General features: G+C 38.5%; 1 protein-coding gene across 3 annotated transcripts in view; it reads left to right on the top strand.

Annotated features, from left to right (window-relative positions):
- Window positions 1–23291, top strand: part of LOC131928943 (nuclear receptor subfamily 2 group E member 1) — a 48412-nt gene that overhangs the window by 4469 nt on the left and 20652 nt on the right. For 2 of the 3 annotated variants that reach the window (XM_059285119.1, XM_059285117.1), the window contains exons 2-4: window positions 5693–5926; window positions 19196–19346; window positions 21376–21491. In XM_059285119.1, coding sequence (XP_059141102.1) covers window positions 5693–5926; window positions 19196–19346; window positions 21376–21491 — 501 coding nt within the window. The remainder of the gene's footprint in view (window positions 1–5692; window positions 5927–19195; window positions 19347–21375; window positions 21492–23291) is intronic. The other variant, XM_059285118.1, reaches the window with a different exon arrangement.

The raw sequence follows: 23291 nt of genomic DNA, 5'->3' as shown, positions 1-23291 counted from the left end.
CTATGTACCATATTATCAGAGACTGTCAAAAGATAAAACATAAAAAGACTGGCCTATACTAATTTGCACCTAGATCTACTACAAACTTCCCTCTAAACTTAGATGAGGTTTATTTTTTATAACATTACTAATAATTTTTAAAGGATAACGCAACTTAAGAGGAATTTAATTGACGTCGAGTTTTAGGGAACGAAAATCATACAAAGTAACTATAAAATCTTTTCCGGAATGTCGCTCTCTCTCTCTCTCTCTCTCTCTCTCTCTCACACACACACACAAACACACACACACGATAACTTGATTACCGTTACAGCTAGGTTGATGAAATTTCATATATAAGTATTTTATCAAAATCGTAGATCCGTATCAACTTTTGAGCGATTTCCGATAAACGGAAGTGGTACTTTTTCTACTTTGAAGTTTTCAAAAGCCTATAATTTGAGTACTATTTCAGTTAGATAAATGCAATTTCACTTGTAAATAAAAGATCTAATTTTCTACCTTCTGTCAAATTTTTAGTAATTTCCGTTGACCGGAAGTAGTAATTTACGCTACTTACGATTTCTCAAAAAAAAAACTAATGTAAATTTATAAAGTAGGCTACTAATAATATTGCGCACTATTAAGCACATTTTATTTGGCGTTCACTTGGTGTGCAATTCTTTTTCCACGAGATTTTATTCTATTTTAAAAAGTTTAAGTAGGCCTATTTAAAATGGATTAAAAATCATGTCTATATTCCTAGTTCCCATCCCCTGTTGTTTTTACAAGCTTTTATTTAACTCACTTCCTCGTCAGTCTGTCGTCAGTCTGTCGTCAGTCTGTCTAGACGGAAACGCAGGAGTGAAAATTCGGACAGTTCTACTTGACCGATACGATTCACAGTTGGCACGTGGGTCAAGACATGAAGACAATGCAATCTGAAACTAAATTTGACTTAATTGGATGCCTAATTAATTTTTTATTAATTAATTAAGATTTGGACCGAATTAGTAGGCATCTCTAGCCAACCACACCACACGCGTCATCACCTTCAATAGCTGCGCCATCACGTAATGGCTGCGTTCAAAAACCATTGCGCGCCTACTGAACGTGATGTTCAGTAGGCGCGCAATGGTTTTTAGTCATGTAACTCTATTGTAAATAAAACATGTAAAGTACTGAAAAAAAAATTCATAAAAAACGTTTTAATAACAAGCTTTTATGTAATGATGCACTAAAAAGTAGAAAATAAATTATAGACTACTATTTAAATAACTATAAAGAAAAGCGTGGGTGTCTTCCTAAACATTAGTAAAGGTATCCAATAGATACTAAAGTGACCCACGCTTTTCTTTATAGTTATTTAAATAGTAGTCTATAATTTATTTTCTACTTTTTAGTGCATCATTACATAAAAGCTTGTTATTAAAACGTTTTTTATGAATTTTTTTATATAAGAATATTCGAGAAAGTTTTGGGGAGATCACTCCCGGTTTATTTGTAATGTAATATTAATTTTTGTAAACCGCAAACCATACATTCTTGTGAAGGATAATAAATCTAGTTTGATTTTGTTTTTTGAACTACGTTAATTTCAACGTTAATTAGCATAATGAACCCGGTGTCACCAGTTCGCTCGCTTGCCGAGGCTCCGGAGGACGTAACCGATTCGATTTAGGGAACGATTATAGAACCCCGCCTAATCTATAGTGTAGAGTTAAAAATGGGCTTATTATATTTGCCTTTGATAATTCACATCAGAGGCGTAGCGAGGGGGGGGGGGGGGGTGCGGGGGGTGCGGACCGCACCGGGTGACACCATTTAGGGGGGTGACACCAAGGCAAAAAATAGCAAAATATATAGAGAAAAATGATAATTCCACTTAATTAAGTGATTAATTCGAGTGTTAAATAATGTTTTAAGAGGTGCACATCGAAAGTTTGAGGGGGGGGGGGGGTGCAAATCGAAAGTTTGAGAGGGAGGGGGGGGTGCAAATCGAAAATTGAATGTTTGTCCCCGGGAAGGGCTGCTATGTCTCTAGGGGTGACACCATTAAGTGCCGCACCGGGTGACACCCGACCCCGCTACGCCACTGATTCACGTAATGGATTTTTTCTTATATAGAGCAAAATGTCTTACGCAACCTGTTCGCTTTACTAATGATGTATTTTTACACGCATAATCTCACTTTCTGATTGGATCACGGAAAAAGAAATGAAGCTAATGAAAACTTAATATTAGACATGTTATAAACGCCATTGACTTGGTGCCTAGGCGCCGGCAAACTCGCCTCATTTGATTTAGTCAACGATTATGATAACCCATAATATCCACAAGTACCACACTGTATAAAACGAACTCAGGTCTTATTCGATTTAGTCAACGATTATAGTAGCCCATCGTGTGCTTTGTGTATGGCCTTTTTTCAAAACCAACGTAGGACACAAAGTGTTTAGGAGGGGGCGGGGCGCTCTGAGTCACTCAATCGTCATGACGACGGCGGTTTTGTCTGGTGCAGTTTTACCGCTAAATCAAACAGTACCACTGATACCCTAGGCAGGACGCCTAACCAGCGATACAAAGTGCTAAGATTGGGTGCCAACCCGGGAACTTTGTCGACGCCTCTAAGAAATTATAATTTTATTTTTCGCATAAACCTTCCCTGGAGTATTCTTATCAACTGCCCGAAGTTTTAATGACATCCGGATGGTCAAACCACATAGGGTTAGGTTTAGAGTGCGTCCCTCCAAAATTAAAATATTTTTCCGCAGAAAACATCTTGGACATTATCTAATCAGCCCCCCCCAAAACTTTCATGGCGTACGTATGAGAGGCGCAGTAATGCATACAAGGCAAATCCAGCTATTTAAATAGCTATAATTTCTTTATTTATATTACATTTAAACAGAGTTTCTTCCAGGCATCTCTTCGGGGGGGCTTAGCCCCCCCGAAAATTTTTTACCGCCCCCCCCCCTGAACGAAATGAAATTTATATAATTTATATAGAAAATATATACTTTTAACAGTGTCCGCCCCCCGAAGAAAGTTTACCGCCCCCCCCCCCCCCCCCGAAGATTTCAAGTGCCCCCCCGGAGAAAAAAGTCTGGAAGAAACACTGCATTTAAAACAAAATTCTATTTGTTTTTAGCGCTTACTAGACTACCCGTTTTACTTGGATAACTGGGTTTCGGGGTCATTCATAAATTACGTCACGCTTGTTTGACGATTTTTATCTTCTCCTCTCCCTCCCCACTGTCACACACGGTCAAACAAAGATAAAAAAAATCTAAATGACGTCACACCTCAGTCAACACGCTATTGTCTTTTAAAAACACTGAAATATTATGGTAAAGACGGTCAATTTTTTTGACAGCATGGGTTTCGGACCCGCAACTTAAAAAAACAAGTTAATAAAAAGTCTAGTGACAATTTAAGCGCAATTTCCTTAACAATTTTTAATTTTTTGTGACCGAACGAAAGGATATTTTTTTGCGCTAAAAAAAAGACAACTATATTAACCTATATCAACGGAAATAGTTTTATTTTAACGAGTAGGCCTACACGATGCTCAGTTTAAATGTTCTTAATTAATTTTTTGTGACCGAACGAAAGGATATTTTTGAAAATTTCAATATTGTTCTAAATTATGGCAGGAATCGATTGGTAAATGTTTCAAGTCGCTAAGTGGTCTGGTTGTCGAGATATGGGCAAAAAACTGCATTTTTTCGAGGTTTTTTTTGGCTTTTCTGTGAAATCCAGGAAGGAATTCCGGGAATTGTTTAGCCCACTATCATCCTCGGAACTTGCTTAACATATTTGTTTTAGAACTGGTCCTCGATATTGCTTCGTTGAGGAGGAGATACGACTTAAAGCTGCGGACACACATCCATCCATCCCTCCATCACCAGAAATGACGAGTTAATAATCGCAATTGTCCAGTATGGAAATTGCGCTAAAAAAAGATCTACCATGCTGTCGACTCTGTCTGGCTGCCAGATGTTTAGAGAAAATATATAGAGTTATTTTACTTTAACTCCGCAAGAAAGTAAAATCAAGCAAAATTTACTTATAATTAAATTATGTCCTTATTAAAACCAATTCCATTGCTAAGAAACGAAGATATATATAAAATATTTAAGGACTAAAAGAGTTTAATAACGAAATTCAATTATTTATTGTGTTTTTAAGCTTGTTTTTCTTTTTACCTAATTAATTTTGGTTTGGCCTTCTTTCATCCGATAGCTTAAATATAGTTTATCGGTATTTCTAGATAAATTTATTGTATACAAAAATTAAAAGAACTGTCAAGCGTATCCTATTGTAAACTGATAACAGTGTTGGAACCTAATAAAAATAATAAACAGAGGCATCGTTAAAGCTATAGCAGACAGAAAATGTAGCTTTATAACGCGTTCAACTTTTGAATGGGCCAATGGTCTTCCACGGAAGTCATGTTTGTTGTGAAAATAAGTAAATAAAGTATTTGTTTTAAAGGGATGTTTCTACAAATGAATACATCAATACATTAATTATCGTCTTCTAATAAATTAGTGTATAACATTTTGGGAAACAAACATTATTCTCTACATAAATACGTATTTTACAGTTCTACACACAGTTCTGCACATAGTGCAGAGGCTGTGATCAATCGGAGCAGACAGACAAAATAAACAAATATACACATTTCTGACTTTTAGTAGTAGGCTATATAGAAGATTGTTATACACTTTTGTTTTCTAAAAGATAAATATTGTTTTTTTTTAATACTGTCTATCTTAATAAAAATCGAACCTCATACCTAAAAATAATTGCGCAGCAAATGTACGAACCGAGAGGTTAAAAAAAAGTACTTTATATAATAAAAGTTATTTTTACAAGCTTTTATTTAACTTGCTTCATCTGTCTGTCTTTCTGTCGTGCTTTTGTCGTCAAATATTGAAACGGGCGAGCGAAATTTCAAGTACTTTTTACTGACCGATTTGTTTCAAACTTAACTCGTGGGTCAAGACCTGTAGACTATGTAATCTGACCTCAAATTTGTCTTAGTTGGATGCCTAATTAATTTTTTTCTGAAATTCGTAGGGTGGCCTACTACTGTCTCACTCTATTATATGCGCATTGTTATGTTGATTTGGTGCGCTATAGTTTTTAGTCATGAAACTCTATTGTATTAACACATTTAAAGTAGGCCTATTGAAAAAAATGCATAAAAATGTTTTTTAGTAACAAGATTGTATGTGATAATGCACTAAAAAGGAGAAAATAAATGATTATTTTAAAAATATATAATAATAATCTACTATTTAAATAATTATGAAGAAAAGCGTGAGTCTCTTCCCAAATATTAGTACAGGTACACAATAGAAATATATAGTGAACCACGGTTAGTAGTGTATATAGTAGTGTATTATTATATATTTAAAGAAAATCATTTAGGTTCTTTTTAGTGTATTATTACAAACAAGTTTGTTATTAAAACTTTTGTATACAGTAAAAAAAAACATTAGTTAACCATCTAATGAAGGCACATCTTATGTCACATTGTATTGTCATCGGGTGTTGACATAGCGAATTAGGTTCGAATTATGGTTAAGATTATTGTAAAGATTATGGTTAGGGTTATTGTTAGAATTATTGTAAGGATTATGGTTAGGATAACGGTCAGGATTATGGTGTTGTCATGTCATATATACATATTTCAATTTTTCAGCCAACGACGACAAACTTGTAGAAGTTTGTTTAGTGTGTGGAGACAGGGCGTCAGGGCGCCATTATGGAGTCAAAAGTTGTGACGGCTGCCGTGGCTTTTTTAAACGGAGCATTCGCCGGAACTTGGAATATGTTTGCAAGGAAAACGGAAATTGTGTGGTCGATCCTGTTCGCAGGAATCAATGTCAAGCTTGCCGATTCAAGAAATGTCTGGAAGTCAATATGAACAGAAATTGTAAGTATTGATGTGTTTGTATCATGAACAGAAATTTTTTTAAAGGAAAAAATATTCTAGTTATAGAGAAGAAAAATGAATCAAGGTCAAGGCTACAGTTCCTGTAGTGTGCGAGAGTCCACATTGTACGGCAATAGAAAGTTAGAGGATATAAAGTCACTTAAAGTGCTTGTTGTTTGTGTGATATAACAAAAGTGTGAGTGCTTGTAGTTTGTGTGATATAACAAAAGTATGAGTGGTTGTTGTTTGTATGATATAACAAAAGTGTGAGTTGTTTGTACGATATAACAAAAGTGTGAGTGCTTGTAGTTTGTATGATATAACAAAAGTGTGAGTGCTTGTTGTTTGTGTGATATAACAAAAGTATGAGTGGTTGTTGTTTGTGTGATATAACAAAAGCGTGAGTGCTTGTAGTTTGTATGATATAACAAAAGTATGAGTGGTTGTAGTTTGTATGATATAACAAAAGTGTGAGTGCTTGTTGTTTGTATGATATAACAAAAGTATGAGTGGTTGTTGTTTGTATGATATAACAAAAGTGTGAGTTGTTTGTACGATATAACAAAAATGTGAGTGGTTGTATGTAAAATATAAGAAAAGTGAATGTTGATATTTGTATGATATAACAAAAGTGTGAGTGATTGTTTGTACGATATAACAAAAGTGTGAGTGGTTGTTGTTTGTACGATATAAAATTTTTAAACTCTCACATATAAGCAGGGGCGTAGCGAGGGGGGGGGGGCGGGGGGTGCGGACCGCACCGGGTGACACCATTTAGGGGGGTGACACCAAGGCAAAAAATAGCAAAATGTATGGAGAAAAAGTTGAGGGGGGGGGGGGTGCAAATCGAAAGTTTGAGGGGGGTGCAAATCGAAAGTTTGAGGGGGGGGGGGGTGCAAATCGAAAGTTTGAGGGGGAGGGGGTGCAAATCGAAAATTTGAAAGTTTGTCCCCGGGAAAGGTCGCTACGCCTCTGGGGGGGGGGGGGGGGGGTGACACCATTAAGTGCCGCACCGGGTGACACCCGACCTCGCTACACCACTGCATATAAGCAGCTACACAGCGACAACTTTTCATTACATTTATCTTTTAAAATCATCATCATCATCATCTCTCTCTCTCTCTCTCTCTTAACTGATCTTGTCCATGTTTCATCTGACACACTTTTCACTTTCTTTGGGGATTCAAATCCAATGCCGGCCTGTCCACGCTACTTTTGATGTGTGCATGCTGTAACCGACACTTCCCAATGTTAATTGTGAATTTCTGAGCCAATTGAGTCCGTTTCCTATTCTATTGTTTGGTGATAGTCGGATTCGTGTACAGGTCTCGGGTTATGGGGACCGGCGAGTCGAGAAAACTGTTCCATATATATATATATATATATATATATATATATATATATATATATATATATATATATATATATATGTACAGGACATAACCCCCCCAACGAAATGAACCCCCGGACATTACCCCCCGTATTTCCCACACAGAGCAATTACCCCCCCCCCCTCTCAAGTTAGAATCCTAACTCTAACTCATATTCTATACCTAAATATTACCTTAATACTAACTTTAAGTAAAAGACCAAAACCTAAGCATCCACCTCAGCGTAAAACATAACACAAAACCAAAAACCAACGCTAGGCATTGATTTAGGCCTAACCCTAACCCTAGCCATAGCTATTGCCCTAACCCTAACCCTAACCCTAACCCTAACCCTAACCCTAACCCTAACCCTAACCCTAACCCTAACCCTAACCCTAACCCTAACCCTAACCCTAACCCTAACCCTAACCCTAACCCTAACCCTAACCCTAACCCTAACCCTAACCCTAACCCTAACCCTAACCCTAACCCTAACCCTAACCCTAACCCTAACCCTAACCCTAACCCTAACCCTGACCCTGACCCTGACCCTGACCCTGACCCTAACTCTAATGTCCAACTGGGCGGGGGGGGGGGTAATTAACAGGGGAGTAATTACTCCGGGGGGGGGGGGGGGGTAAAGTCGTGGAGAAATATCCGGGGGGGGGGAGTAATACCCTGTTCCCATATATATGGGAATTTTTTTTTTGCGGCGTGGCCCTTTTTTCTAGTTCCGACTCTGGTCTGTTTTCCATTCTTGCGTGATAAAGTGTGAACTCAAGTGTTGGGAATAGGTTAGGGTTACATTTTAGGATTAGACACTTTAAGCTCAAATGTTGAGAGTAGATTAAAATTAAGGTCTTAATTTGTACATTTTAGTGAAGATTATCTATATATATAATTCTCTTCTGGGAGCCGTCAGAAAACAAGCTGCAAGCGCGCCTTTGCAGTCCCCTCTCTTCCTCTCTATCACTATCACTACCACCCCCACCACACCCCCACATGATCTGGTGAGCTGTGGTTCACTCTAAATGTTTACAAATCGTAGAGCCGGGTTTGTTGACGGCTATTAGGGGCAGATAATTTAGTTTGAAACGATTTTAAACTTACAGGAGGTAACTAAGAGGAGGCTGCTTTCACGGGGGGGGGGGGGGGGGGGGTTAGTGTTTTAAAGCAAATATTTACAGTGGAAGCATTGGTACTGTCGAATTCACAAATTATGAATTACTGAAAAGTAGAAAATAAAACAACTAAATAGCGGCGTATGATACGCCGCGGGTCTGCTCGTTCAATATATTTCTTGTTGACACGGCTCTACTATTATTTTAGAACCGTTTTAATAGAAGCTTTAATGTAATAAGGGGTCGTCCATACATGACGTCACACTTATAGGGGGAGGGGGGTGTGATGAGGGTGAGGGGAAGGGGGGATCAGATGGTGTGACGTCACTAATTTGCATAATAAAAAAGCAATTTAAGAAAATGAGTTTTAGACGTTTTTTCGCGTTTTAGAAAACGGTTTTAATAAATTGTAATAGGAATTGATCAAAATACTCTATGTTGACAGAGTTCTGACAAGATTTTGGAAAAATTTCGATGTTTTAAAAAAAATTCAACAGCAATTTTGAGGGGGGGGGGGGGTTGTAGGCTTAGGTGTGACGTCATTTTAGGGGGGTTTTGCTTTTTGTGACGACGTGTGACGGAGGGGAGGGAGGTAAAAATCGTCAAAAAAGCGTGACGTCATTTATGGATGACCCCTAATGCACTAAAATTAGAACATTTTTTTTTTTACACTACTATTTAAATAACTATTAAGAAAAGCGTGGGTCTCTTCCTAAATATAATTAAAGGTATCCAACAGATAATAAAGTTATCCACGCTTTTCTTTATAGTTATTTATAGTAGTGTATTATTATACATTTAAAGAAAAACATTTATTTTCTACTTTTCAGTGCATTATTGCTTTAAAGCTTGTTATTAAAACATTTTTTATGAATTTATTATATATATATATATATATATATATATATATATATATATATATATATATATATATATATATATATATATATATATATGTATCTAATATATACAGTTAAAATTCTGTATGTATGTAATTATGTTTGTCGTGGATTACAAAGGAATATAAGAAAATACGATACTTTCATGGATTCAAAAGTTAGATAATTAAAGCACTCATGGTCTAAATGCATGGTTTAAAAAATTAATACTGAAAGTGTTGGAAAATAATTTTCATTTTTCAAACTGATAGTAATAATTGTCGGCATGTTCATTAAACAAAATTTAAAAAAAATATCATCTTTTACAAAAATTCTTGTTATGTCTGAAAATTATTTATATTTAGTCCTTAAGCACTTACTTCCCTTTGATAAATTAGGAAAACACAATTACTTCCCTTTATAAAACATTGCATTAGTCACTAATGATTAGTGGAAAAGAAGTTACTTTTTATTACTTTGTTTTGGTGTTGGGAAAAAAAAGTATTACATAATTAGCACGGATTAATCAAGTGCATTTGGTAGGTATTTTTAATTCTGCCTTTTATTTATTTCATACACTGAACGTACTGTTTACTAAATATTTTTTTAATTAAAGACAATTGACGTAAACAAAAAAAAAGACATCTTTATTCGGGAACGGGAATTCCCGCAGGTTATCATTTGTGTTTTTTTTTTTTTGCGCATTCGTTTGTGTCTGTCTTTTTTGCGCACTAAAGGGAATTCGTTTTGGTCGGTCACACCAGAAAGCTGTTTTATAGACACCTGCACCGAACTTCAAGAAGATATACACTTTTATATAATAATAGCCGTCCCGGTTTGTGTTGTGTTGTGTTAAAGTTGTGTTGTGTTTGTGTTGTGTTTGTGTTGTGTTTGTTTTGTGTTTGTGTTGTGTTTGTGTTGTGTTTGTGTTGTGTTGGTGTTGTGTTGGTGTTGTGTTGGTGTTGTGTTTGTGTTGTGTTTGTGTTGTATTGTGTTGTGTTGTCTTTGTGTTGTCTTTGTGTTGTCTTTGTGTTGTGTTGTGGTTGGGTTTACGTTCCGAATTGGTTTGTTTTCGTTTGCTTTTTTTGTTTGTTTTTTGTTTGTTGTGGTTTGGGTTTGTTGTTAGGTTTTTGTTTACGTTTGTATTTGTCATCGTGACTGCGTTATGTTTGCGGTTTTTTTTTGGTTGGTTGTGGTTAGGATGGGCAATGCCCGGTATATAATGATTACTAAACACACAGGTAATGGTCTTTAATAGATAGCTTTTTCACAGAGGCCAGAGCAGGGCCTGCCAGGACGGCTAGTATATATATATATATATATATATATATATATATATATATATATATATATATGCTTGATAAATACATTTACGTTTGATAAATATATGAATATTTGATAAATATATGTATGTTTGATAACTAGATTAATGTTTGGTAAATATATTAAAACTTCCATCAGCATTGCAAGCATACGTTCTGTGTGTTGCCAGTACCAACATACCCCCCCCCCCCCCATCCCACCACAACGTACCCCCCCCCCCCCCCCCCCCCCCCACCAGGTAATCTAACGACACCCGGTGTTCTCGTGTTACGGATCTGAACGTGGCACCAGCTGCCTTAGTCCCAGGCTCTGTTTGAAAAGCCAGGGGGAGATTACTGGCAAATCAAACAAGCTCAAGTGGCCTCAGCCAAAACGTGATAGCTCGCGTGCGGGTCTCACCGTTAGTGCGCATGTCCTCATTAAGTATTTAACTAATAGGAAGCTGTTCTATTGAACTGATTATGGTAAGCGTTAGGTTAAAATTTCATTCCTTCCTTGTATCAATTTAAACTAGCTTTATGTAATATACATAGGGACTTATGTAAGATATATATGGACCTCTGAGAGATATATATGGACCTCTGAGAGATATATATGGACCAATGTAAGATATGTAGGGACCTCTGAAAGATATGTATGGACCTATCCGATTGAAACGAACTGTACGAGCAAAATAAATTAAAAGGAAAATAATCAAACAGGTGTAGTATTAGGTTTTGTATTAAGGTTAGATTTAATGTTAGGGTTAGGTTTTGTACTCGGTTTTGTGTTAGGGTTAGGATTTGTGGTAGAGTTAGGGTTAGGTTTAGTATTAGGGTTAGGTTTTGTATTAGGGTTAGGTTTGTGTTAGGTTGGTTTAAAAAAAATTAGGGTTAGGTTTGTGTTAGAGTTAGGATTTGTTTTATTCGGGTTAGGGTTTGGCTTTATATTAGGGTTTCTATTTCAAATTCTTGATGTCAAATTATAAGGTTTGATTCTGGAACTACAAGTAAAATCCGAAGTTACTGCGCATGTGTTTAGACTGCCCTTAGACTGATGTTAGCTCACCACTTCCCATTCATCACACAGACCAAGGGAGATAATATGGAGAGCAAACTCTTCGGTCGCACAAGTCAGCCAGCCCATATTGGCTGTCATGTTTACAAATTATGGCCAGAGAAATTTATCCTGCCTGCCTGAAGTGGCTCACCTGATCCACCAACTCTTATCGCTCCTGCGGGTAGGGGATCTCCGTGCGGTGTGAACGACACGTGAAGTTTTCTGTGTACTCGCTAGACGGGGGACGGGGAGGGGTGCGGGGGATAATCTACGTAACAAGTTTGGGTGGGGGCGGGAGAAAATCTCGTCATCATAGTTAAACGTTGGTGGCGACTTATTTGATTGGGATCTGGGTGGGGGTTGGGGGGGGGTATTCAATTAACATTTTCCCATTTTCCCTGAAGGTATGAAAAGTCAATGTAATCATACTAAATTTTTGAAACCATCTTTATATATATATAATAATATGGCAAGCGATACAATTTTCAAAAACTGCACCTCCACCTCTCCTTAAAGTCAACCGGAATGGCCAGGGAGAGTAAAGCAATAAAAGTCAGAACAATTGTTTTCCATGATAAAAAAACACTATAGTGATCTATGGTGTATAGCGTGGTATTCAGGGTTAGGGTTAGGGTTAACCCTAACACAATAGTGATATATGGTGTATAGCGTGGTATTCAGGGTTAGGGTTAGGGTTAACCCCAACACTATAGTGATCTATGGTGTATAGCGTGGTATTCAGGGTTAGGGTTAGTTCAATATATAGTGATCTATGGTGTATAGCGTGGTATTCAGGGTTAGGGTTAGTTCAATATATAGTGATCTATGGTGTATAGCGTGGTATTCAGGGTTAGGGTTAGTTCAATATAGGGGCTCAAAAAAATTCTGCAGGGGGGGGGGGGCTTTTTTTCTATTTCCGCCACTAGTTGTATTGTATTTATCTTAAATAATATAACATACCCAATCACCACAACACACTGACTCTACTAATCCAAATTTAAAATAAAAGTGTTTGCTAAATTACAATTATATTACTAGTAATTATTCCTTTGACTACTTCTAGCCTTAAGAAATACTGAATTAATTTTGTACTTATTACACAAATGCTATAAAATATTCAATTTTGGTTGAAAAATATGCTTTCTGGCAATTAAAGATTTGACCCATTTTGAAACAGCTTTTCAAGTCTCTTGTGGAAACTTCAAAACACAGTTTTACAAAGCTATGTGACCTAATTAAATGCTTAATTAGCTTTATATAGAGCACATATTTTCTGCACATTAATCGCATTCATTTGGTGCTTTTTTACTTTCTCGTATATACGAAGTATAGAGAAAGTATTGTAATCGTGCACAAAAATCACTTGAAATTTTAACAATTTTCACTGTATTGCACATCAGTCCTTCATCACATCCGAAGTATAGAGGACTTATTTTAATGGGGCAAAAATTATCAATCCAGATTTATCAAAATTAAGAGGTTTTATGCGTAATCCAGTCTGAAAAACTGGGCTTTGCAATACTGTCCGTATGTCTGTGTGTCTGTCTGTCTGTCTGTCTGTCTGTGTGTCAGTGGCGGAACTAGAAAAAAAAGGCTCCCCCGCAAAGAAAAAATTAGGGCCCCCTATATATATATATATATGTATATATATATATATATATATATATATATATATATATATATATATATATATATATATATATATATATATATATATATATATATATATATATATATATATATATCCTAACTGAGTATTTTATTGCAATATATCAGGGGTCGGCAACCTGCGGCTCGCGAGCTCCTTGCACAAATACTAATAATCTTAATCAAAAAATAAAATATTTGAAATAAAAAAATGTTAGTGGCTCTTTAAAACCAGGGAAATTTTGAAAATTGTAACTTTTGGCTCTTCCGCTTCAAAAGGTTGCCGACCCCTGCAATATATATCCATTCTAAGAGAACAAACCAGAAAAAATTTAGTCAAAACTCACCTTGTATTGCAAAGGTTTCATTTACATGCTGGTCAAAAATATATAAAGACGTTAGCTTGATTCGTGATTGGTTTCTCGCGTTATGTTTATTGTTTTCATTTTCGGCTTTTATAATATCGATTTCGAAAATATTGATTTTTATATCTATACTATTGTATAGTACGTCTTATTGAAGTAACAATTCGGAGAATCAATTGCTTTTTAATATACATAGTACAAAACTATTTAAATGAGCTTTGTGGGCATCCCTATTTTAAAGAAGGGCAGTAAGTCATGGAAGTAGTGTGAATGTTTACCTACCTTTCAAACTATAGCTCTTGTAGATTTTAAAATATCTTTCTACGCAACAGTCTCTGCTATAGTAGACCTGTTTTTTTTTTACAAAACCACTTTCATAATTTTTGAAAAAAAAATTCAATGTTTTTTGGTCGGAACTGGGCCCCTAAACGTCCTGGGCCCCCCCGCATTGCGGGGTCTGGCGGTATGGTAGTTCCGCCCCTGCTGTGTGTGTGTCCGTGTGTAAACACGATTACTTGAGTACCGTTACAGCTAGGTTGATGAAATTTCATATAGAAGTATTTTATCAAAATCGTAGATCCGTATCAACTTTTGAGTGATTTCCGATAACCGGAAGTGGTACTTTTTCTACTTTTAATTTTTCAAAAGCCTATAACTTGAGTACTATTTCAGATAGATAAATGAAATTTCACATGTAAGTATAAGATCTAATTCTCTACCTTCTGTTAAATTTTGAGTAATTTCCGTTGACCGGAAGTAGTAATTTACGCTACTTCCGATTTCTCAAAAAACTAATGTAAATTTTTAAAGTACTAATAATATTGCGCACTATTATGCACTTTTTTTATTTGGCGTTCACTTGGTGTGCAATTCTTTTGTCTACGAGATTTTATTCTATTTTTAAAACTTTAAGTAATTAAAAAGTTAAAGTTAAGCGTGGGTCACTATATTATCTGTGACCTCGGCATATGAAGAGATAGTGTGGTCAGCACTATGCCCAGCCGCCTTTACTTTCCCTAACATGAGTTAGGTACCCATCAGAGTTGGGTGGACTCAGGGACGTTCTACTGACTTGAACCCGGATTTGAACTCGAGACTTACGGGTTAGAAGTCCAGCTCTCTATTGCTAGACCACTCCGTCCTTAGAAACAAGTGAACTCTACATCACTTGCCCTATAGATTGTCAGTTTTGAAAGGGAACTTTTACTATATTATCTACTGTTACGTTTACTAATATTTAGGAGAGACCCACGCTTTTTAAAAATACATTGTTTTTTTTCTCTTTTTTATCAGTACTTTTAAATACAAAGAGTTGAAAGACTAAAAAACAAATGAACATAGAATGCACGTATAATAATGCAGTAAATAGTAGAACCCCTACTTTATTTAGTAAAATTTAAGTCAAATTTGATGCCAGATTGCATTATTATCTGGTCTTAACCCTCATGGCAAGTTTGAAACGAATCGGTCAGTTAGAAGTGCTCGAAATTTCGCTCGGCAGTTTCAATATGTGACGTCAGACAGAATGAGAGGCAGACCGACCGACCGACCGACCGACCGACCGACCGACCGACCGACCGACCGACCGACCGACCGACCGACCGACCGACCGACCGACCGACCGACCGACCGACCGACCGACCGACCGACCGACCGACCGACCGACCGACCGACCGACCGACCGACCGACCGACCGACCGACCGACCGACCGACCGACCGACCGACCGACCGACCGACCGACCGACCGACCGACCGACCGACCGACCGACCGACCGACCGACCGACCGACCGACCGACCGACCGACCGACCGACCGACCGACCGACCGACCGACCGACCGACCGACCGACCGACCGACCGACCGACCGACCGACCGACCGACCGACCGACCGACCGACCGACCGACCGACCGACCGACCGACCGACCGACCGACCGACCGACCGACCGACCGACCGACCGACCGACCGACCGACCGACCGACCGACCGACCGACCGACCGACCGACCGACCGACCGACCGACCGACCGACCGACCGACCGACCGACCGACCGACCGACCGACCGACCGACCGACCGACCGACCGACCGACCGACCGACCGACCGACCGACCGACCGACCGACCGACCGACCGACCGACCGACCGACCGACCGACCGACCGACCGACCGACCGACCGACCGACCGACCGACCGACCGACCGACCGACCGACCGACCGACCGACCGACCGACCGACCGACCGACCGACCGACCGACCGACCGACCGACCGACCGACCGACCGACCGACCGACCGACCGACCGACCGACCGACCGACCGACCGACCGACCGACCGACCGACCGACCGACCGACCGACCGACCGACCGACCGACCGACAGACAGACAGACAGACAGACAGACAGACAGACAGACAGACAGACAGACAGACAGACAGACAGACAGACAGACAGACAGAAAGACAGACAGACAGACAGACAGACAGACAGACAGACAGACAGACAGACAGACAGACAGACAGACAGACAGACAGACAGACAGACATAAATTTGTTAGAATCAGGTCATACAAGTGACATACAAGATCAACTTATCTGAAACATTTATTGTACGCATTGGAATACGACATGGGTATTTCGTTGACTGGTTGATGGTATAATGAAACAAACTGGAATCCAACGGATATCACAGATCGAAGTCTTTGATTTCGCAGATTAGTACTGCCTTCTCGTATACAGTCAACACAAATGCAGAACTAATTGTACTTGAAGAAGCAGTAATAACCATGACGTTCAGATTAGAATCAGCAGCAATAAAACGCGTTTTAACATTCTAAGCCAATGTGGAATTCTAATGCATTGTCAAAAAAATTCAATCAGGATCTATAGCTAAATGTGAAGTCTCTTTTACTGTATGGCTCGGAGCTAGATTACAGACAGTGGAGAATGAAATAAGAGCATGGAAAAGTGGTGGTTAACGCACAATATCAGAAGGACAGTAAATAACATCACTAAGTAGGTGCTGGTGTAAAGTCCACGGGGAAAGAGGAAGAGGAGAAGGAGGAGAGAAGACAAAAGTCCTGAAGGAAAACGTTTGAAATAGAGATGGTGGATTATAAGGGTTTTATCTTCATGAAAATAAAGCGAGTTGACGAAGTGTTGCCTACGCCTATGCTCCTTAGAAAACCGAAACGAATAAAAAGAAGAAATCAAAAGAGCAGTGGTTCTTAATACGTGTTCGATCGAACCCAAGAGGTTCGGTAAGTCAGTCTCAGAGCTTTGGAGGCGGTCATAGCGCACACCCGACTCATAGGATTCACGATCAGATTTTTTCAGTGTGGACGATACAACTATTAGGATGCGTTCGGTGAAGTCGCATATGAAACTGGTAGAGTTCGGTACCATCAAAAAGGTTCTTCTTCTTCTTCTTCGTTCTTAATTATTAGTGTTGAAGGGGATCGAGATTTATCTGCCAGTGGGTTTGAACTCGAGACTTTGTTCAAATTTATCAACCATGAGCTTTTAGCCGACTCGACCACGCCTCCAACACAATTAAGCGGTACGTGTCAACTGGTTATGCGCCATTGAGGCCATTGACTCCGATTTCAGCCTGCTTTTCTTTTAGGATTTGCTTCCATAGCCTTTGTCCAACCAAGAACAAACTACAAGGTAGCAGTTGTTTAATTTTGGAGTTGTCTCTCCTAGAAGAGTGGCTGTCCCCAGCTAACGAGCCTCATCTGCCCGAGGGTTCGAACTCGAGACTTTTCGGTTTAGCAACCATGAGCTTTGCCGACTCGACCACGCCGACCCCTATCAAAAAGGTTAAAAACCACTGCTTTATTACAGTGTAGTTTATAAAATATGCAAGCTTATTTAGTCTTCTTTTGGTCTTGTCTTTAGAACAATTGCGATAATAATGTATTACAGCTTGAAATAATCAGCTGCGTTGAACAAAGTAACAAGTGTTGTACCATGTTTACACCGTTTAGTCGGTATAGTGGCATTAACTATATGAAAATGGCAGTATTAGGACTTGTTATGAAACAAGCAATCAAAAACATAATCTATTCTGTACAATATAATAATTTTTTTAGCTCTTAAAACTTCAGCAAGAGTATGGTCTACCGCCCACCCACTTCGTCCGTATGCTATTTTACTGATGGGGTAGCGATTCAAGATTTCTCTTTTATACAGTGATCCAGGCAAGATGTAATGCAATTAAGTAAAATTATCTGACCCCCCTCCCACCGGCCCTTTTATCATCTTGATAAAAGACACTAGGTTTTTTTAACAGTTAAACAAGCGTACTATACGCTTTAATACAATTGGTTTCTTTTATAAGTGGTAACGTTTATCGACTCACCAATCTAGTTTAAATTCTTTCGATTTTGTTTGCGAAAAAGCGCCCCCCCCCCCCACATCTGGGAAAAGCTGGAAAGCGGTTTTTACCGGTCACTGTTTCTAAAGAGTATATGTTACAGTTACATTATCAAGGTAGAAAAGAGTTAAATAAGTATGTAAAAGTTTGTGAACATTTCTTAAATTAGACTATTTATAATTAAAAATTACAACATAACATCAGCTTTAAAAAAAATTAACCCCCTTTTGGCGCCCCCGCTAGGGTCGGCGCCCAGGGCGTTCCCCCCCCCCCCCAGCTACGCCTCTGCAGACAGAAAGACATACTGCTACTGAAACTAATGACTTGTATTGGCCTACATATGCCGCTACTGAAACTAATGACTTGTATTGGCCTACATATGCTGCTACTGAAACTAATGACTTGTATTGGCCTACATATGCTGCTACTGAAACTAATGACTTGTATTGGCCTACATATGCCGCTACTGAAACTAATGACTTGTATTGGCCTACATATGCTGCTACTGAAACTAATGACTTGTATTGGCCTACATATGCTGCTACTGAAACTAATGACTTGTATTGGCCTACATATGCTGCTACTGAAACTAATGACTTGTATTGGCCTACATATGCTGCTACTGAAACTAATGACTTGTATTGGCCTACATATACTGCTACTGAAACTAATGACTTGTATTGGCCTACATATGCTGCTACTGAAACTAATGACTTGTATTGGCCTACATATGCCGCTACTGAAACTAATGACTTGTATTGGCCTACATATGCTGCTACTGAAACTAATGACTTGTATTGGCCTACATATGCTGCTACTGAAACTAATGACTTGTATTGGCCTACATATGCTGCTACTGAAACTAATGACTTGTATTGGCCTACATATGCTGCTACTGAAACTAATGACTTGTATTGGCCTACATATGCTGCTACTGAAACTAATGACTTGTATTGGCCTACATATGCTGCTACTGAAACGAATGACTTGTATTGGCCTACATATGCTGCTACTGAAACTAATGACTTGTATTGGCCTACATATACTGCTACTGAAACTAATGACTTGTATTGGCCTACATATGCTGCTACTGAAACTAATGACTTGTATTGGCCTACATATGCTGCTACCAAACCTGATCTGTCAAATGTTGCAGGTGTACAACATGAACGTGCGCCACGCACTAACAGGACATCACATGACTCGCCTACACTGAGTGAAAAAAGATACACTTACCTTGACATTGGCCCAAGTTCTTGCTCAAACTTATTATCTTCAAGGTTAAACATAAACATTTTATCCTCAAGGTGTAACATACACATTTTATCCTCAAGGTGTAACATACACATTTTATCCTCAAGGTGTAACATACACATTTTATCCTCAAGGTGTAACATACACATTTTATCCTCAAGGTGTAACATGCACATTTTATCCTCAAGGTGTAACATACACATTTTATCCTGAAGGTGTAACATACACATTTTATCCTACAGGTCAAACATGCACATTCTACCCTCAAGGTATAATAAAGTTCCCTTTCAAACCTGACGGTCTACGGGGCAAGTGAAGTAGAGTTCACCTGTTTCTGTAAACTAAAGTTCCCTTTCAAACCTGACGGTCTACGGGGCAAGTGAAGTAGAGTTCACCTGTTTCTGTAAATTAAAGTTTCCTTTCAAACCTGACGGTCTACGGGGCAAGTGAAGTAGAGTTCACCTGTTTCTGTAAATTAAAGTTCCCTTTCAAACCTGACGGTCTACGGGGCAAGTGAAGTAGAGTTCACCTGTTTCTGTAAACTAAAGTTCCCTTTCAAACCTGACGGTCTACGGGGCAAGTGAAGTAGAGTTCACCTGTTTCTGTAAAATAAAGTTCCCTTTCAAACCTGACGGTCTATGGGCAAGTGAAGTAGAGTTCACCTGTTTCTGTAAACTAAAGTTCCCTTTCAAACCTGACGGTCTACGGGGCAAGTGAAGTAGAGTTCACCTGTTTCTGTAAACTAAAGTTCCCTTTCAAACCTGACGGTCTACGGGGCAAGTGAAGTAGAGTTCACCTGTTTCTGTAAACTAAAGTTCCCTTTCAAACCTGACGGTCTACGGGGCAAGTGAAGTAGAGTTCACCTGTTTCTGTAAATTAAAGTTCCCTTTCAAACCTGACGGTCTACGGGGCAAGTGAAGTAGAGTTCACCTGTTTCTGTAAATTAAAGTTCCCTTTCAAACCTGACGGTCTACGGGGCAAGTGAAGTAGAGTTCACCTGTTTCTGTAAACTAAAGTTCCCTTTCAAACCTGACGGTCTACGGGGCAAGTGAAGTAGAGTTCACCTGTTTCTGTAAAATAAAGTTCCCTTTCAAACCTGACGGTCTATGGGCAAGTGAAGTAGAGTTCACCTGTTTCTGTAAACTAAAGTTCCCTTTCAAACCTGACGGTCTACGGGGCAAGTGAAGTAGAGTTCACCTGTTTCTGTAAACTAAAGTTCCCTTTCAAACCTGACGGTCTACGGGGCAAGTGAAGTAGAGTTCACCTGTTTCTGTAAATTAAAGTTCCCTTTCAAACCTGACGGTCTACGGGGCAAGTGAAGTAGAGTTCACCTGTTTCTGTAAACTAAAGTTCCCTTTCAAACCTGACGGTCTACGGGGCAAGTGAAGTAGAGTTCACCTGTTTCTGTAAACTAAAGTTCCCTTTCAAACATGACGGTCTATGGGCAAGTGAAGTAGAGTTCACCTGTTTCTGTAAACTAAAGTTCCCTTTCAAACATGACGGTCTACGGGGCAAGTGAAGTAGAGTTCACCTGTTTCTGTGACCTCTTCATCTGAAGGGATAGTGTAGTCAGCACTATGCCCAGCCACCTCTACTTATCCTAACGTGAGTTAGGTACCCATTAGACCTGTGTGGGTCCAGTGACGGTCTACTCATTTGAACCCGGATTCGAACTCGAGACTTACGGGTTAGCTATTCTCAAGGTGTAACATATACATTTTATCCTACAGGTTAAACAAATACATTCTATCCTCAAAGTTAAATATACACATTCTATCCTACGGGTTAAACAAAAACATTTTATCTTCAAGGTGTAACAAACACATTATATCCTATACGATAAATTTATACGTTTTATCTTCAATAATTAACCTGAACATTTTATCTACAAAATCAAATTTAGAATTTTATCATTATTGTCAAATTCGCTCTTATTTTTAGTGTAACGTAACCCTACCATTAAGTCTGTCATGAATATATTAAATATAAAACTTGAATTCGCTCTTATTTTTAGTGTAACGTAACCCTACCATTAAGTCTGTCATGAATATATTAAATATAAAACTTGAATTTTTCTCTAAGCCTTGATCTCAGCTGTCCAGGGGTTTATCCACATCTAATGCACCCACAAGCTCATGGCTTAAGACAGAGGTTTTTAGCGGGCCCACCTTTTAAATCTAACACCTCCCAACTACAAGGTAAGACATCAATGGCTTTTCTTTTAATGATAGTCTTTAAATAAAACGGTAGTGATCTCACCTAAAAATTTTCGTATATTCTTATATACCACTACGGGTAATGGCAAATCGGGATAGAGACATGATTTTTAATCAATTTTAAATTATTACTTAAACTGTTTTAAATAGAATAGAATCTCGTAGAAAAAAAGCAATGCGAATCAAGTAAACAGCAAACAATGTGTGCATACTAGTGCATAGTATTAGTGTAAATTCATAAGAGTTTTTTCTGAGAAATTGGAAATAGCGTAAATTACTACTTCCGATCAACGGAAATTGCTCAAAATTTGACTAGAGAGAGAATTAGATCTTTTACTTATATATGAAATTTCCTTTATCTATGTGAAACAATAATCAAGTTATAAACTTTTGAAAAGCCAAAAGTAAATTAAGTTCCACTTCCGGTTACCGGAAATCGCTAAAAACCCTAACCCTTAAGCACTCGAATAAGAAAAATACACTAGCGTGTATATATATATATATATATATATATATATATATATATATATATATATATATATGTTACGGTCAAAGCCCGAAGTGCGACCAAAGCCCGCATTGGCCGGCCAATGTGCGCATTGGCCGGCTTTCTTAGCCAAAGCCCGAAGAACTTAGCACTAAGAGCGTATTTTGTACATTGGCTGGCGAATGCGCGCACTGGCCGGGATGTCCTGGCCAATGTTCTATCTAGACTAAGTTGTGATCGCGTTTTCATTATTTTGGGCGTGGTTTCATTGTGTGTAACGTATTGCTTGGCTTTTGTTTGTATAGCATTCTATATGCAATGCGACATGGACCAAAAGGACCGTCAGATCAAGAGCAAGACATACCAGATGGCTGCCAAAATAAATAATCCAAATCCTAATGGAAAATGATTTTTGAATCAAGTTATTTCTGAACTAAAGAACATGTGTCGTGAACTTAAACTAGTTCACAGAAAACAAAGGCATAGTGAAAGCCAATGTTCAGTAGAACGTGCCAACTAACGTTCAAAACATGATGGTGACAAGGATGACAAATGAATGAGCTTGTTGGTCTTAAATTCATTCAATTTATGAAAAACCGTAATTTTTATCAAGGAATCCAACAATCGCCATACGAAACCTTGTTTGGATGCAAAGCAAAAGTGGGACTTAGCACTTCAAATCTACCAAGAGAGGCTCTCGATAATTTAGCTACTGAGGAAAATTTTGCGGTATAGCCAATGAACCAGACGAAGGGTACGGAGGGAACATTACTTGCAGATTATGTCACAATAAACAAGAAATCATGGACAACAGGTCAGCAGCTCATACTAGCTTGCAAACTCAAGGTGTTAAGATGCTAACACAATTTAAACAAACTGAAGTTGGGGATACTGGTCGCATCCGTATTACAGAAGTGGGCAGAGATCGCGGTGGTCCCCGAAGCGTCACTGCAGTTGTCATGAGCGTCGAGTGCGCTTTCTACAAGCTAGGAACGGAACATTGTGTATTAAAACAACTATACGCTAGAAGTGAGTTTTCAATTCTTCACGAAAAACGGCTCTCATTGTCGTCCGTTGGCACTGAAGAAAATCACTACAAACAATCGCATCTGCACAATCACTGACCGGCGGCCAAGGCTACATTTACTGCAATTGCACAACCTAGTGCTCAACAAATCGCTGCAAGTGTAAAAATAATAATGTAATTCTAAATAAAAATCAACAAAGACTTAATTTTTATAATCCTTACGGTATAAAAAAAACACACCAAAATCTGCTAATGATCTTCTAATTCG

Source organism: Physella acuta, unplaced genomic scaffold, assembly GCF_028476545.2.
Source record: "Physella acuta isolate Inbredline_101_S28 unplaced genomic scaffold, ASM2847654v3 ptg001574l, whole genome shotgun sequence".
Classification (NCBI taxonomy): Eukaryota; Metazoa; Mollusca; class Gastropoda; family Physidae; genus Physella; species Physella acuta.
Note: the sequence above shows the minus strand (reverse complement) of the source record. Positions and strands in the feature narration are given on the sequence as shown.